General features: G+C 36.1%; 1 protein-coding gene across 4 annotated transcripts in view; it reads right to left on the bottom strand.

Annotated features, from left to right (window-relative positions):
- Positions 1 to 17,575, bottom strand: part of NELL2 (neural EGFL like 2) — a 400,719-nt gene that overhangs the window by 184,699 nt on the left and 198,445 nt on the right. For all 4 annotated transcript variants that reach the window (XM_086713602.1, XM_025930858.2, XM_086713604.1 and 1 more), the window contains 2 exons: positions 12,192 to 12,283; positions 8,016 to 8,118 (listed from right to left, as the gene is read on the bottom strand). In XM_086713602.1, coding sequence (XP_086569728.1) covers positions 8,016 to 8,118; positions 12,192 to 12,283 — 195 coding nt within the window. The remainder of the gene's footprint in view (positions 1 to 8,015; positions 8,119 to 12,191; positions 12,284 to 17,575) is intronic.

Raw genomic sequence — 17,575 nt, 5'->3', positions numbered from 1 at the left:
GGTTGGTGTCCATTCTGATTGCCTGGTGCCTGTAATGACTATTTTCAATATCACCCCACAGTTAAAGCATATCCCCCATGAAGTAAAACTACAATGTATAGTAAAAAGTTGTGTGTACAACTTCATAAGCCTTAAGAAGGGTGATGCTCTCAAAATGCAATAATGGCATTACAAAGGGAAATTAAAAAAATGAATTAGTGATTTCTACAGAAATAAAATAGAACAAAGGGGTATGAAGGCCAGAACAATATATAGTCAATAGTGGCATTTAAATCACTTGACAACTAAATTTTCTGGACGTGATTCCTCACAATCTACATTCTCATGTGTAAGGCCCAACCTTTATAAGTAAAACGTTCATTCTCAAGAAGAGAAAAAGAGTTAAAAATGTTTTCTCCTAAAGTCTTTTTCTTTCCTTCTTCTTTAAGTAGCTAAATTGAGACCGTACTTCTTAAAATGTATTCCATTGTCTTTTTACAATGCCTGAGAAGAAATAATTTCAGTTTAAAAGTCATCTTCATTTTCTACCCCAATAGCTCAGTACCTCATCAATCTATAATGAAAAGTCTCTAAGAAATCACTTCATATTTATTCTAAATTAAAACAAAGTTACTGTAAACACTGGCCCATTCCTTGAGTTATACACAGAATCAAGAGATCATGTTCTAACACAGTACTAACTCTGCAAAATTGCACCTGTAATGTTTCCAACAATGCTGAGAGGGCTGTGACTAACAACAGGTATTGTGCTAAGGCATTTTTATTTTTCTTTCGTAAGTTTATATTTTTCAAAACTATCTTTCAATTTTTCCCTTTGCTGCATTTTCTCTTCTCATTCTTCAGACTTTGCCCAATCTATGCCATCACTCTCTAGGCCATTCCACCTCTATTACAGTCCTTCTCCAATTTTACCTGTAAGTAATGCTTAGACCTCTTATCTCAGCATTGAATATCATGCATACATTCACCATGCAGTATCTAATTGCTGCAAGAATTTTCCAACTATAAGATAATGATGTGATCCTACCTTTACTGTTTGAGGTTCAACTAGGGAGTCCTTTACTTTTTATCAGATGTTTGTTTGTTTGTTTTTAATTAACCCAGAGATGTGAAAGCTAAAACTTTTGTCAGTCAAATTCTAATTTACTCTAAACAATGTCAGATAGATATTTTTATTTATTTTCTCAACAAATTGAATCCATTGGTTGTTTTACTGCTTAGATACAAATGCCAGTATCAAAAGACTATCTATTGATAGGTAGAAAATTCAGATTCAGTTAAAGTGGGTTGTTTCCAAACTATAGGTAATAACTTCAAAAACTCAGTATAAGATGGCAAAAACCCACAGCCCTATTACCTCCACACTTGCATTTCTAGTCATATGTGCTTGGCTTTTGGAGTTGAAAGACCTGGATTTACAACCAAATCTCTATTACTCACTAGCTGTGTAAATTACTACTTGTGTAAAGTAATTAACCTTTAAAACCTTTTTCTCATCTGTAAAATTAAGATGATATCTACCTCGCCAAAATGTAAAGTTCAAATGAGATCATCTATGTAAAAACATAATAGCACAGTATTTGTTAATAATTAAAGCAACTAGAGTATTACCAATAAGCCGCTAGCCAAATACATTGAGATACTTATCACAGAAGAAAATTCAAGTATTTGTTATAGATGGATGGATCTAATCTAATCTAATCTAATCTAATCTAATACAATCTAGCTTTTATTTCCCACTTCGGACTTAAACTTCAAAGCTACCAAGCTTTCTATTCCTTTAATAAGTTTCTCAAATTTACATGAAGTCCTCTGTTTTTTGGTAAGTATAGATCTTTCTATAAAATATTAATATGCATTTCTCTACAACTGGTTGAATAGGAAAGGGTGAATACAAAAGATTATGAGTAAGAATAATATACATAAAAGGTTATACATAATAATCAGGAGAAAGATAATAAACTTTGAGGTGGTTTTTGTCCACTAGGTCTATTTCTCCTTTTTGTAGGGGGAAAAAACAGCCCACATGGTTGGTTTGGATGAACCATTCACCCCTATTGTTAACCCATGTGCCGACAGGAAGATGGACTGTACCGCCCCTCAGGATAATCAATGCATCCCACTGACCTGGACACATTAGTTCCTTCAGGTCTGGGCATATGACCCAGTTCAGGCTAATGAAGATGATTAAAACTCAATTATGGGACTTTTGTTCAACTCCTGAAGATACTAAGTTTTTCTTTCACCTACTCCAGTATCATAATGATGCGAGCATAAGAATGTCAGTGGTCTAGCTGAAAACACAGGGAGCCTGAAAATAAAGCCACTTCAGAAGAGACAAACAGAGATCCACCTAGGCAAAGGAGCAGGATTGCAGAGCTGTAAAAAGCTTCTCATAGGACCCATATTTTCCATTTCTTGCCTACATCAGTTGGATTGGGTGTTTTATTACTTACACCTAAAAGATTACTAACTTATTTAGATATTTGCAGGATGATGGATAATCGTGATTTTTCCAAAATTATGTTTCATGTGCATAGATGTATACTTTTTAAAAAGCACTACTTGCAATGGATTTCTTTTAGTGTGTATTAAAAATATGTGAATCTAACAAATAATGCCATTATTTTATGGATACCATTGTTTGGAATGAAGCTAAATTTTTGAAAAATGAGTGACTAACAGTAGATATAAGAAAATTAACTAAATTATGTTATTAGTAATACATATACAACAAGAATCATGAAGGTATAATTGAATAATGTGGGAAACTGTATTATCCAGAAGTTGGGAGAAAATCTACGCCCACTGAACCTTCTACGTATAGATGTCCCTACTACTTATAGGACTTGATGAAGTAAATGCTAAATTAAAGTGGGGCATCCAGGGAGGAGAACTTACTGGTATTGCAAACAGAGAAAGGTGTTGCCAAGGGAGGAGGAAAAAGAAAGAGATGCAGATACAAAAATTCTATAATATAATTTCTGTATCTTTCTGAGTCAGAGTCCTCACTGTATCACCAAGTCTCTGTCATGTTGTAATTCGCTATAACCTTGAAGAGGTTCTCAAACATGAAAAAAGTGAAAAGACCAGTCCTGCTACACTGCTCCTGAGCTACTATGACATAAGATGCCCAGCTACCGAGTACCAAAAAACAGTCTTGGTTGGATTGGATTTGGTGCCTAGAGATCTGGGGTCTTATTTAGGTGCACAGCTTCGTTTCTGGCACTGGCTGAGCCTCTGGTGGAAAGGCCAACACTTTCATCTCATGCTCTGCCCCCAGGGAATATTTAGTGACCATTATTGCAAAACTGACTTTTTTCAGATGTGAACGCAGCATCCTTAGTACTAGGCAGACAGGCATGGAAACTGGAGGCCAATTATATTACAAATACATTTGTCACAACATATGAGTAGGTGTTAACTCAAAATTTAAGCCTTAAGAACCTGACTTTTTCTAGTTTAAAAGTCAGGGAATGCCAGGAAACGCATTTGTTTATTCTATATATTTGAAATCAGAAATTAAAGCAATATTTATTATAAATGGTGCTTAATGTTTCAAGAAGAACCAACTTGTCCAATTTTAGTTCCAGCATTATGTAAGCTAGTAGTTCTCAATCACGGCTGTGTAAAAAAAAAAAATAATAATAATAGGAGAGGTGTTTTTTGTTGTTGTTTTGTTTTATTTTGTTTTAATGGTGATACCATGGTTCCATTTCTGATCAATTATATTAGAATCTCAGGGGGAGGAGGTGTTGGTCACAGTATATTTCACCACTGTATTTTGAGTGTGTTGTGTAAACACATTAATTTTTAAAACTATAAACAATTTAAATATAACAACTTTTGTAGCTAGCATTTCCATTTCTTAACTTGTTTTTTGCAATATATCAGGGCTGTGTTAAAAATAAATGGATGTGGGGCGCCTGGGTGGCGCAGTCGGTTGGGCGTCCGACTTCAGCCAGGTCACGATCTTGCGGTCCGTGAGTTCGAGCCCCGCGTCGGGCTCTGGGCTGATGGCTCAGAGCCTGGAGCCTGTTTCCGATTCTGTGTCTCCCTCTCTCTCTGCCCCTCGCCCGTTCATGCTCTGTCTCTCTCTGTCCCAAAGGTGAATGGACGTTGAAAAAAAAAATTTAAAAAAAAAATAAATAAATAAAAATAAATAAATAAATAAATAAATGGATGTGATCAAGTCTTCTTTTGATATCTGAAAGGCCTTATCTCAGCTACTCACTCAAATCTTGTCCTAGCCAACCTTGTCTAATTTCTAGACCTCTTGAGAGGCTGTTTACCTCCCAAATCTCTAAGTAGCTCCTGGATACTTCCAGGGGATTAAAGATGGCCACAAATTTTTAACACTCTTATCATGATGGGGTCTATTACCCCCACCCCTCTTGATTCTGGGCTGGCTTATAACTCTTTCAACCAGAGGAATATGGTAGAAGTGATGCTGTGTCAATTCCAGACCTCGTCTTTAAGAGCTCAAAACCACCATTTAAGAAGTCCTGAGATTACATGCAGAAGGAGAGGGTTTCAGATGTACCCAGTCTTCCTGTCATCCCTACTGAGATGCTTAGCGTATAGTGAGTATAGTGAGGCCATCTTGAACCTTCTAGCCCAGCCTAGCTGAGTGACCCGAGTTAACACCATGTTTCAAAAGAATCACCTGCCTAAATGCCTGACACACAATATTGCAGAATATAAAATAATAGCTGTTGTTTTAAACCACTGAGCTTTGGGGCAATTTAGCATGCAGGAATAGCTAGCAACTCCAAATGTAGTCTCACTGACCAGTAATATCAGTATCATCTGGGAGCTTATTAGACACACAGGTGTTTTTGGCTCCGAGCCAGACCCACTGAAGTAGGATCTACATTTTAATAAGATCCCCATGTCATCTGGTGCACACTGAAACTTGAGAAGCACTGGTTTAGTCTACCTTTGGTTGCCAAAGAAACTCTAGTCAGGCTGCAGGGTGCGTCCAGCTCCCAAATCAAATGAGTGGAATGTGCATTCTTTTTTTTTTTTTTTAATTTTTTTTTTAATGTTTGAGAGAGAGAGACAGACAGAGAGCGAGCAGGAGGGGGACAGAGAGGGAGAGAGGGAGACACAGAATCTGAAGCAGGCTGTCAGCACAGAGCCTGACATGGGGCTCAAACTCACGAACTGTGAGATCATGACCTGAGCTTAAGTCGGTTGCTTAACCAACTGAGCCACACAGGAGCCCCATGTGCATTCTTGATTCATATCAAGTTCCACACATGCTCTGTTCAAGATGCTGGCTCAGGCAATGTGAAGATGAAAACTGAAATGGCCTTTCTATCTACTTGATATAATCTTTTTTAGTAGTGTTCCTTAGCTGCTGAGAGCTGTTTTGAAAACTTGAAAGTGGACCAATACTTGGTAGACGAAGTCTTAAACCACTTTGAAATGCCCAAATAGCCTTTCACAGAACTGAGACTTTAACACTCTTAATTGAATGAATGGATGAAAGAGCTAAAAGGAAACAAAACAAAACAAAACTGCACCACTCTGTTAAAGATGGGGGCCTGGGTGGCTCAGTGGGTTGAGTGTCCAAGTCTTGGTTTCAGCTCAGGTCAGGATTTCAAGGTTCATGAGATTGAGCCCCACATCGTGTTCTGTGCTGACAGTATGGGGCCTAATTGGGGTTCTCTCTCTCCCTCTCTCTCTCTGCCCATCTCCCACTTGCTCTTTGTCTCTCTCTCAAAATAAATAAAAATAAAATTTAAAAAATGGGACAGGGATATTATGTCTGCTTTTAATAGACAAGGTATAAAAGAAATATAATGGTACATGTTTTATAGTTTCTTTTTCTTTTTCTCCCCCCATTTAAACTTTCCTTTGCATCATCATAAAAGCCATTATTCAAAAAGAGCTAATAGCTCATACAGGACAGAACCCTATACAGTACCAACTATATCAATTATGAGCATCTACAACATCCCAGGTGTCATACTAGGTGTTAAGGATATAGAGGTGAATATTAAGAGCTAGCCCTGTTCTCATGGTGCATAGTCTAATAAAGGAGAGAGATTCACAAATGATAATTTCAATAAAATACAGACAGACCCGACTTAGGATGGTTTGGCTTGTAAGTTTGCAACTTTATAATGAGCAAAAGTGATATACATCCAGTAGAAACTGTACTTTGAATTTTGAATTTTGATCTTTTCCTGGGCTAATGATAAATGGTACAATCCTCACTCATGAGGCTGGTAGGGCCAGTGAATGACAGCTCCAAGTCAGTCATGTAATCACAAGGGTAAACCACTGATACAACCATCTTGTATCCATACAGCCATTGTGTTTTCACTTCCATTACAGCTTTCAATAAGTTACATGAGATATTCAACAGTTTATTATAAAACAGGTTTGGTATTAGAGGATTTTTCCCAGCTGTAAGCTAATGTACAGGCATACCTCAGAGATACTGTGGGTTCAGTTCCAGGCCACCTCAATATAGCAAAAATCTCAATAAAGCAATTCAAGTAAATTCTTGGTTTCCTGGTGCATAGAAAAGTTATATTTACACTATATTGTAGTCTATTAATTATGCAATAGAATTATGTCTAAAAAATGTACGTATCTTAATTTTTAAATGCCCCATTGCTGAAAAATGCTAGCCATCTTCTGAGCTTTCAGCAAGTTGTAATTACTGATCACAGATCACCGTAACAAATATAATAATGAAAAAATTTGAGATATTGTGAGATCTACCAAAATGTGACACAAACATGAAGAGAGCAAATGCTGTTGGAAAAACAGAGCCAAGAGACTCACTAGACATAGTGTAGCCACAAACTTCAATTTATAAAAACACATTATCTACAAAGTACAATAAAGTGAAGCATAATAAAATGAGGTATGCCTTTCAGTGTTTTGAGGACAATGACTATAGGCAAGGCTAACCTATGATATTCAATAGGTGAGATGTATTCAAATGCATTTTTGACAAAATATTTTCAACTTATGGGGTTACAGACACATAGCCACATCATAAATCAAGGAAGACATGTACAGAAAGGAACATATAATCTTGCTACTGGTAAGGATCTTAAAGAACTGCACATCAATCTTTTAGTTTAATTTTTGAATCTACAATAAAATACCAAGTTTTAGAACTTAGCATAGAATATTAAGTTAGTGATGGGAAACTCACTGACTCCTGAGGCAACCCACTGCATGTATGAATAGATCAAATTTTACTTTTTTCTTTATAGTTAACTGAAAATCTAAGCCCTTTCTACTTATTGGTCCTAGGCTTATCACCACAGAGGCAACACAGAATGAGCAATGCATGTCTGATGGCCTCACACTTTTGAGGAGCATAGGTGTCCATGAGTGGGATGCCTGGGTGGCTCAGTTGGTTAAGCGTCTAACTCTTGATTTTGGCTCAGGTCATGATCTCACAGTTCGTGAGTTTGAGCCCTGTGTCGGACTCTGCACTCAACAGTCCAAAGCCCGCTTGGGATTCTGTCTCTCCCTTTCTCTCTGCCCCTCCCCTGCTTACACCTGTATACTCACTTTCTATCTCAAAATAAACACCTTTAAAAAATTATGCAAAGTCAATTACAAAAATAAACAAAAGAGAAAGAGTAAACAACAACAAAAAAACAACCAAATGAAAAACAAAAAGAAAAAAGAGAAAGAAAGGAAAAAGAAGACTAATAAAATATCTCAGCCCTGTTGTGTCAATTTCTCCAGCAGTGTCATGCTGACTCAGAACCAGCACACAGAGAGAAATTCAAAGACCCAGAACCTGAGATAGGTATAAGACACATAGCAAAGATGTATGGAAACACCTTGATTTTAATTCAACAATCATAATAAATATTCTGTGACTACCTACTGTCTACTAAATTGGGAAATAATTTAAGGAAATACTGTTATTCTTTGGAAATAACTTGCTTATAAAAATTTTTATTTCATGTCAGTTAAACTTGATTCCAACAATGACTCATGCTCATGGATCTTACTTTACAAAAATGTCTTACCTTTACAAACTTTGCAACAGCTATGAGACAAGGTAATCTGATGAGACTCTGGACAATCCAAAGCAGGACAGCCTGAACTTTCAACCAGCTTCATGGTTTGGTCCTATTAGACACAGAGAATAAATGCTTGAAACTTCTGGATTAGGACTTACTAAGAAGTTCCCAGGTCCAGCATCTTAGAGGACTCTGCTTACACAGGAGTAAAATTTTCCTCCTGACAACTTTGCACAGGTCACAGGCTCACTCACAAATTAACATTAAATCGTAATTGGAAATCCTTTAAAATGGATAAGCAGCTCTTGGAATAGGAGCATACTACATTGCAGCCATATAAACAATTTGTCAAACATCTAGGGAATCCTGAAAATTTCTTTTAGTTTTACAACACATTTGCACATCCAGATGACAACTGTGGTACAAATACAGCTTAAATTAGATCAGAAGCTCACTGTGAAAAATAAATAAATCAATAAGTAAAAACTGAGCCGTTTCAATATCCTCTTCCAAAGTTTTCCAAACTGTTATGAAGAGATTCTCACAGGCGATTTTGGTATAGAGAAAAAGAAGGCAGAATTTGGTTGGCTTCTGTACTGTCAACCTCCTATCTCTTAAGAACAAAGAGATACAGTCATCAACTATAGCAGCATATAAGTAATAAAATAACTGTTGGAACTTGTAGGCTTCCATTTTAATACTGTTCAAAAGCTTAGTTAGATTTTTAGATGTCATTTCTATTAAGTACTACTCTTACAGAAGAAGTACTCATTTCAACATCTCCTCTTCCTGTAGTATCTATAAAAAAGAGATTATAATGATTTGAAAATGATCCTATTAAGAAAATGGCCAGACCATACAACCCTGTAATTCTACTTCTGGGTTTTTTTTCCTCAAAAAAAACCAAAAACACTAATTCAAAAAGACATATGCACCCTGATGCTTACTGCAGCATTATTTACAATAGTCAAAATATGGAGGCAACATAAGTGTACATTGATAGATGAATGGATAAAGAAGATGTGAGACAGAAAGACAGACAATGGAATATTATTTAGCCATAAAAAAGAATGAAATCTTGCCATTCATGACAACATGGTCGGACCTAGAGAATATGGTGCTAAGTGAAACGTCAGACAGAAAAGACAAATACCATATGATTTCACTCACATGTGGAACCTAAAAACAAAATAAACAAAAACAGAAATAGACTAATACAGAAAACAAACTGGTGGTTGCTAGAACAGAGGGGGTCAGGGGATGGGCAAAATAGTTAAAGGAGATTAAGAGGTACAAATTTCTAGTTATAACATAAATAAGTCGCATGGGTGAAAAATACAGCATAAGGAATACAGTCAATAATATTGTAATAACATTGTATGGGGACAGATGATAACTAAACTTATCGTGGTGAACATTTCATAGTGTATATAATTGTCAAATCACTATGTTACATACCTGAAACTGATATGATAGTACATGTCAACTACACTCACAAAGAAGAGAAAGTAGTAGGAGACATGTATACAGAGGTGTCAAATGCTAGTCTTCCTTTGGTTTGACAATAATGTCCACTTTGGGAATCTTATTTTCAGAACCATAATGTTTTCTGGGATTAACTATTAAAGTCATAGACGCCCAGGACATACTTTCAAGGCCACAAAACTGAAAATACAGGAACAATCAAGGACTAACCTTGACAGCCCAGAAAACAAAAGCTTGAGAGAGCTGTCAATTATGTAAAGATATAAATACAGAAACTACAGGGCCCAAAGGGAGAAGAAACAATGGAAGTTCTTAGTGTAAAGAGTTTAGTCAAGGACTGCAGAAACTTATGATAATCTGGTACAGCTGTGCCATACAATCAATAGCCACTAGCTACATGGAGCTCTTGAATACTGTAAACATAAAATACAAGATTTGAAGGATTAGTATGACAAAATAATGTGCAGTATTTCATTAATAATTTTGATTACATATTAAATGCTAATATTTTGGATATATGGGGTTAAATATAGAAAAATTAGCCTAATAAAAATGATTATTTGTGGCTTCTATATTTCTATTGGACAGCACATCATTAGAGGGTAGGAAATGATGCCTTTTGTTTGAGTAAATAAAAGGTAACATTTAGGGTGCATGGGTGGCTCAGTCGGTTAAGCGCCTGACTTTGGCTCAGGTCATGATCTCACGGTTCATGGGTTCGAGCCCTGCGTCGGGCTCTGTGCTGACAGCTCAGAGCCTGGAGCCTGCTTCAGATTCTGTGTCTCCCTCTCTCTCTGCCCCTCCCCTGCTCTCACTCTGTCTCTATCAAAAATGAATAAATGTTAAAAAAAATTTTTTTAAAGGTAACATTTGTCCATTCACTCAGTATTTACATTCAGAGTATAGGCATTTCCAGAGTTGTTTATATACAGACTTCTCAATAACCCAATTTAAATGAAATCATTTTATAGCTATCTTAAAATCAAATTGCCAACAATTTCAGTAACTTTCTAAGCCATAATTATCAGTATTATAAAACACAGTGATCAGATGAAAAGAATACACACACACGCACACATGCACACACACACACACATTGAGAAGTTTCAAATGCCTCAAGATTTTTAAATTTAGAGCTGATGTTTCAAAGTTAGAATTTACCAGTAGAAACCAGCTGAGAAACATTTTCTACTTTCCTTGAAGTAACTTTTCTCCAATTCCCTTTTCTTTATTTGGAATTACTAGATCTCAAAGTCTTCCAATCCTTGTATTTATAGTGGGACCTACTTCACTCAAAACAGTGTTGGGTGTAGGGATGCTAACAGGGGAAAATCCATCTTAAAATACAGGGTTGGGGTGCCTGGGTGGCTCAGTCGGTTAAGTGTCTGACTCGACATCGACTCATGTCATGATCTCACAGTTAGTGGGTTGAAGCCCAACGTCGGGCTCGGCACTGGCAGCATGGAGCATGTTTGGGATTCTCTCTGTCTCTCTCTCTCTGCCCCTTCTCTGTTCTCTCTCTCTCTCTTTCTCTCTCTCCCTCTCTCAAAATAAATAAATAAACTTAAAAAATTTAAAAAAAAAAAGACATACAGGATCAGTACTTCATGTTAATGTCCATATACCTTAGCTCCCTTGTCTTTAAAATGGGGACCTATTAACTACAGGAAAGCCAGCTTAAAGCCAAAAGAAGTGGCTAAAGTACATTATAATGGGAATGAAGAAATCTGACCTCTCATTCTGGAAATCAAATCTGTCACAGTCTTGCCTCTTTTATGTTTCCTCCTTGCTTATCCCAGAGGACTTCTAACCTAAGATGCATGAAGTATATAGCTGGCTTCTTTCAATTTATCTTGGCAAAATTCTTAGGATTTTCCTTTCCCTAACACTGAATAATCATATACATGCTCACAGTTTATCAGTGGTGCCAACAGCATCTTCATTTTCTAGATAATCTGTGCATACTAAATCACCCCCAAAAAACATGTACAGGAAGCATTGAAAGAAAAAAATTAAGGATCAAATGTAAAGGGAACCCTAAGGCAGATACTGTATATGCAGTTTCCTTCAGCTGGAATATCGCTTGAAATATAACCTTATGTCAAGAAATATAACATTATAAAAAAGCAAAAATGAAAAGTTTTATGAAACCCTATTTACTTTTTCAGATAGTAGGTCAAGCAGCAGTGATAAAAAGAATGACATTTGCTTCAGAAGCATACTTAAGACCATGGCAGTAAATTTATAAAGAATTCCCCTTCTAATCACTTAAAATATTCTTACCAAAGGGATTAAGAACAATATCAGTCTTATCTGCATCCAAAGCTAATTTTAATTAGGTAATTTTTATGATTTTCCACTCAACTAAGTGATATTTGCCACATGGGTCAAAAACCATGAGTGACAACAGGCTGAGTCTAACTTTATCTACATTTTCTTCACAGGAGGGAGTTTGAATTTGGAAAAATAAGACAACTTCATAAAACGTTAATTGGACAAAACAGCATTTTTTGTTTAGTGGGGAAATTATTTTATAGCCATTCATTTATATGTTTGCAAAAATAATGAGAATTTCTATTTGAATTATAATTATTATCTTAATTTTTTTCTTTGCCTTAGAGGTTTTCAAGATATTACAAGGGTGAGGTTCTACAGAAATATTCACTGAGTTTACATAATAAAGAGGAGTTTCCTTACCTTACATTCATAGAGAACACACACTCCAGAAGAGGAATAAACTGTATTTCTTTCTCCTTCAAAGTAGGTCCGTCCTTGAAACTGGCATATTGCTTTGGAATAGAAAATACATATATATTTATTTTTAATTTTTCTTTTGGAAAAATAGTTGGGAGGTGTTCATATCATATTTCACATGGTCTTAAGCCTTTTCAAAGTGGCTGAATGACCAAAAACCTAAATTCAATCTAAACATAAGGCATATGTAGGACCCAGTTATTGTTATGTCCATTAAGTTCAGAGAGTAAAATAAGGAACAAAAAGATAAGGACAATGACAAGTCAGAAGTAGACTCTGAAAACACGAGAGTTGACTCATGCCTGCTAGATGATGCTCCACTTAGGGGATATCAAGCAGGTGCTTGAAGCAGCTACAAATCATGGCAAAATACAAATATGAGAAAAGTGCATTTTTTATATACCATCACAGAATTCTAAAATAAAATTTTAAAGGCAGCTATTTTAACTTCTGCACATACATTAAGTTTTATATTTTATGGGTTAGCACTATTTAATTTGTAAATGTATGTAGGTTAGGGCACCCGACTTAAGATGCTGAAAAATCTTAATCTAGGTCTGCTTTGTTTCCATCACAGTTAGCTAAAATGTTACTAGAACTTCAGATTCAATAGGAAAAAATTTGTAATTAGTGAAAATACATAGAAATTACCAAATTTTTGAGACTTCCAAAATACTTTCAATTCATATAAATGTTTCGTCAACAGAAATTGCTTGTTTTGAAATGAAGGTTTCATACCAGTTATGTTAATTCATCACCTAGAGACAGCTACCCTGGAACTAATGAAACCAAACTTTCAGAATCCCCCTCTGGCTTAAACCCCTTTATCAGACTCTGAACTAACTTTTGTTTTTGCAATTATATATTGTTTTTCTTTTGTTTTCTTTTTTCTTTTTTGATAGGGCACTCGATACTGTGGATGCTATGGAGCTCCATAAATTCTAGAAAAAGACCAGTGGAATGGATCATCTGATAAGAAAAGACTCCAGCAGTTTGTTGACCTTGTTTATTAAATCCAATTTTTAATTTTAACTGTACAGACATGTGTACATTTTCTTTTAATTCCTTTGCGTGAATTTGAAGAAAGTCTCTCTTCATAATTCACATATCCCTATAACCTTTAAAAGTATCAAGTTATTTTAGCACTTTGCTTTAATAAATATGATTTTTGCATCATTATTGTAAAAGAGTACCAAGTTGCCTATAATTGGTAACAAAGAAATTAGATAAATTTTATTAATATTAAATATATACATGGTTGTACAAATACTCATTTAAAATGTAAAGCAACCTACATCTTCAGTGAAAACTTAACCAATTATTTAGAAGCTGCACATTTAATGGAAAGCATTTGTGTTGTTAAAATGCTATCTTCAACTGATCCCCTTACTCAGCTTTTCACTACATAATATATTTCACTACATAATTTCATTACATAATATATACCACCAGTGAATTGATTTTGAATTTTTGGAGCATGCTAGAAAAGAATATAACTTACTTGCATAAATTATGTGACTTAAAGGCTGGCTAAAGCTTACACACTTAGGAAAATTCAAAATGAAACTAGAGAGGTGTCAGTTGTATACTATCTGTCATATTATGAATTAAAATAGCATGTGCATTTACTTACAGAACCTGATTGACTGTAAGATCTATCTGTTCAACATATAATTTTTAACTGTGCTTTTTTTCTTATGAGATCCAGTAACCTCAAAACACCAAGTTCTGCCCTAGTGTGTGTGCAATGATACTTAATAAGTACCACATTTTGTATGATCACGAGAAAAAATAAAACCTCCTTACTTCTATTAAGTACTTGCCATTTGAAGGTTTCTAAGCCTATTTTATTATATGACTTGATAAGTGCAGCCCATTCAAGTCCAAGGGTATGTTGGGAAAAAAAAAATGATATTCCAAGTCTTAGAACAGAAGGGAAAGGAAACTGTAAAAAACACAAGGGTAAGTTCTCTGTATACAAAGTCTTATGATACTTTAATATTCATGTAGAGCAGATGCAGCTTCTGTTGTAAACTCTTAATTCAAAAGACTCAAATAGGCACCTTGTGGGACAATAGGGCACCAAATGGAGCCTGGCAAAGGGAGAAAGCCCAATAATGAATGAGATCACAATTGCTTCATTTCCTTTCAAGCAACGAGCACAAACAGGGTGAACTTGGCTTAGGGAGAACCCAAAGTGAGTGATTTTTGCCTTCTTTATTGATCAGTTGCTGTGGCCTTACCTAGTAAGGCCATCATGGTATATATATTTCTCCGGGTTCTTTAGCGGAAAAATGTTAAGAAACATAGAAATTTTATAATCTTTCCTAAAACTACTTCAAGGAGTCCTGGAAAAGCCATGAGGAAGTCTCTGGGACTTAGGAATAAGTTGAAGGAGTAAAAGTCATATTAATTTATTAATACTTTTAACAGATATGTACTGAGCTCTTAGTGTATGCCAGGCAGTCTGCTAGGTAACTAAAACTCAGAGAGGAATGAGACATGATGCATGCCCTTACTATTCAGTAGGGCAGACAGACTCATCCACAGCTAACTATAATAAAAGACAAATTGAAGTCCTATACTTGAGAAATTCACAAGTCATATGTAAACACAGGAGACTGGTGAACTTCTGCAAGAGGACAAAAGGAAACAAATGGGCTGGTGAAGGACTCAAGACTGGCAATAGCGTGAAGTTATCACCACCATAGGGCTGAGGAACAAGGGCAGGGACTGGGTTTTACTGGAGCCTAGTCTCGGTCAGCGTTATGGGGGAGAGATGCCTAGAGGGAACCATAATCAAGAGAGACACAGCTATTGCCAGAAATGCTGCCTTGTGCAGGGAAGGAACAGGGAAGAAATGTGGCCAACTCTCTCTCCTCCTGCCCTCTAATTTCCTGCCAGTGCATCCCATTGGCAAAGCCTATCCAAAGCCTATTGGCAAGGATACCAAGGCAATGCAGCAGGCTCCTGGGGCACAGAGCAGGGCAGGGAAGGAGAGGGAATGGAAGTGGGATAATGAGGCACCTGGGAATGACCAGCAACCAGCACACGTGGCTATCATACTAATTCACTTTCAACCATGAGGAGGTCTCATTTACAAGGGTAGCTTGCTTAGAAAAGCATGAGAGAGTGGAACAGAGAGCAAATAAATTTGAAGAGAAAAATAGAGACATTTAAAAAAAATGCAGATCCACTTTAAGGAAAAATGAGGTAGCTTCTCAAAATGAGGTCCACAGGCAAGCAGAAGGCAAGATGAAGGAACTAAGTAAGCACTTGAACTAACCAAGTGTCAAAGGAGAGGTGGGAAAGCAGATGAGGGCTATGCCTGGATTTTGACCAAGGCCAGCCCCTGCAAGCATTAGAGACAGAGCTTTGGAGATCATAATCACTGTGGCTACCACAATACTGTAAAAAAAAAAAAAAAAAAAAAAAAAAAAAAAAAAAAAAAAAAAAAAAAGAAAAAAGAAAAAGAAAAAAAGAAAAGAAAAAAGAAAACATCTCTAGAATTCCTAACTGAACTGTATCTGGCTGCTTACTCTTCCCCAAAAGAGTATGAAGTAATAGAAACCACTTCCATAAAACAACAAAGGAATGATCATTTTGCTGCATTGATTTCTTTAATTCAATTGCATTCATGTGTTCAAATCAGAGACTTCATTCTTTCCTGGCTTTGGGGTGTGTGTGTGTGTGTGTGTGTGTGTGTGTATACACATATAGCATTAAGGTTCTTGTGACATAACTCTGGATTCTTACGTTCCGAATTATTTACCAGCTTCAAGTAGAATTTTATTAATAAGGCTACATTTTTCAAATATCTATGCTAAGTGCTTTATTGTGTATATTACATGCATATTTTTAAGATCAGAAGTTTGGAGGAAGATGGATATTCATTCATTCATATAGGCCTATCACCTTGCAGACTAAGAAGCTAGGCCCCCATGAAAACACTGCAACTAGTCTTAAGTTATTAATATTAACCAATTTCAAATGCATATTTGCTGTGACCCTGGTATATGCTGCTGTTTGCATAACTCCAAGGGGACAGCATTCATATTATGGCTTATGTGAATTATGTCACCCAGAATTATCCCACGCACTGCCTATTCAGCCATAGGTGGGGACATTAATTAGAACTTGGGGAAAGTCAAGAGAATGATATAACAAATGGTACACATGTTTTACCAAGGCTATATTAAACATTACTAATTACATAATTACTAGCACTGTACTTATGATAGAATCTGCAAAAGCAATTAAAGTGAATTATTTTCACTTCATTTTCCCCCCATTTTAACAATTAAAAAGAAACAGGAAGACAAGAACTAGTACAGATGCAAATTTGAAAGTCATTAGTTGCAAAAAGTGAACAGAAGTTTTATAGCACAGATTGAGAAATGGATAAGTGAAAGAAACCAATAAAACTCTCAAAGTCCTAAGTCACACATTAAAATCCCGATTTACTGGTCATTAATGCAGAGAGAAAATGCAGATCCCTCTAATGAGATTAAAATCAACTTCTGCCAACCTCTGTAGAAAAAATGATCCAAATTCACCTAAAATATATTTTAGAATAGGGGCACCTGGGTGGCTCAGTTAGTTAAGCGTCCGATTTCGGCTCAGGTCATGATCTTGCAGTTTCTGAGTTTGAGCCCCACGTTGGGCTCTGTGCTGACGGCTCAGAGTCTGAAGCCTGCTTCAGACTCTGTGTGTTTCTCTCTGTCTCTCTCTCTCTCTCTCTCTCTGCCCCTCCCCTATTTGTGCTCTGTCTCTTTTTCAAAAATAAACATAAAAAATCTTAAAAATATTTTAGAATATAAAAACTGAAAGAATATATCATATTTCACTTCTAAATATTTCCTTGCTCACTATTTATTTAGCTTTTCCTTTTTGTTACTAGATTGGCATATAGGAGTCTACTTTAAAATTCCCAGTTGGTATCAACACCTTTAAAAATGATCCAATACAAAATAAAAGTTACAAAAAAAAAAATTAAAAAAAAAAAAAGGGGGGGCGCCTGGGTGGCTCAGTCGGTTAAGCGTCCGACTTCGGCTCAGGTCATGATCTCACGGTCCGTGAGTTCGAGCCCCACGTCGGGCTCTGGGCTGACAGCTCAGAGCCTGGAGCCTGCTTCAGATTCTGTGTCTCCCTCTGTCTCTGACCCTCCCCCATTCATGCTCTGTCTCTCTCTGTCTCAAAAATAAATAAACATTAAAAAAAATAAAAATAAAAAAACAAAATAAAAGTTACAGATACCAAGAAGAAAACCAGCATAATTCACTTAGATGAGAAATGAGACTTCTGATTTCTTTAAACTTCTCTTTGAA

This window comes from Puma concolor, chromosome B4, assembly GCF_028749965.1.
Source record: "Puma concolor isolate L17-30 chromosome B4, mPumCon1.1.hap2, whole genome shotgun sequence".
NCBI lineage: Eukaryota > Metazoa > Chordata > Mammalia > Carnivora > Felidae > Puma > Puma concolor.
This window is presented reverse-complemented; position numbering and strand designations above follow the sequence as displayed.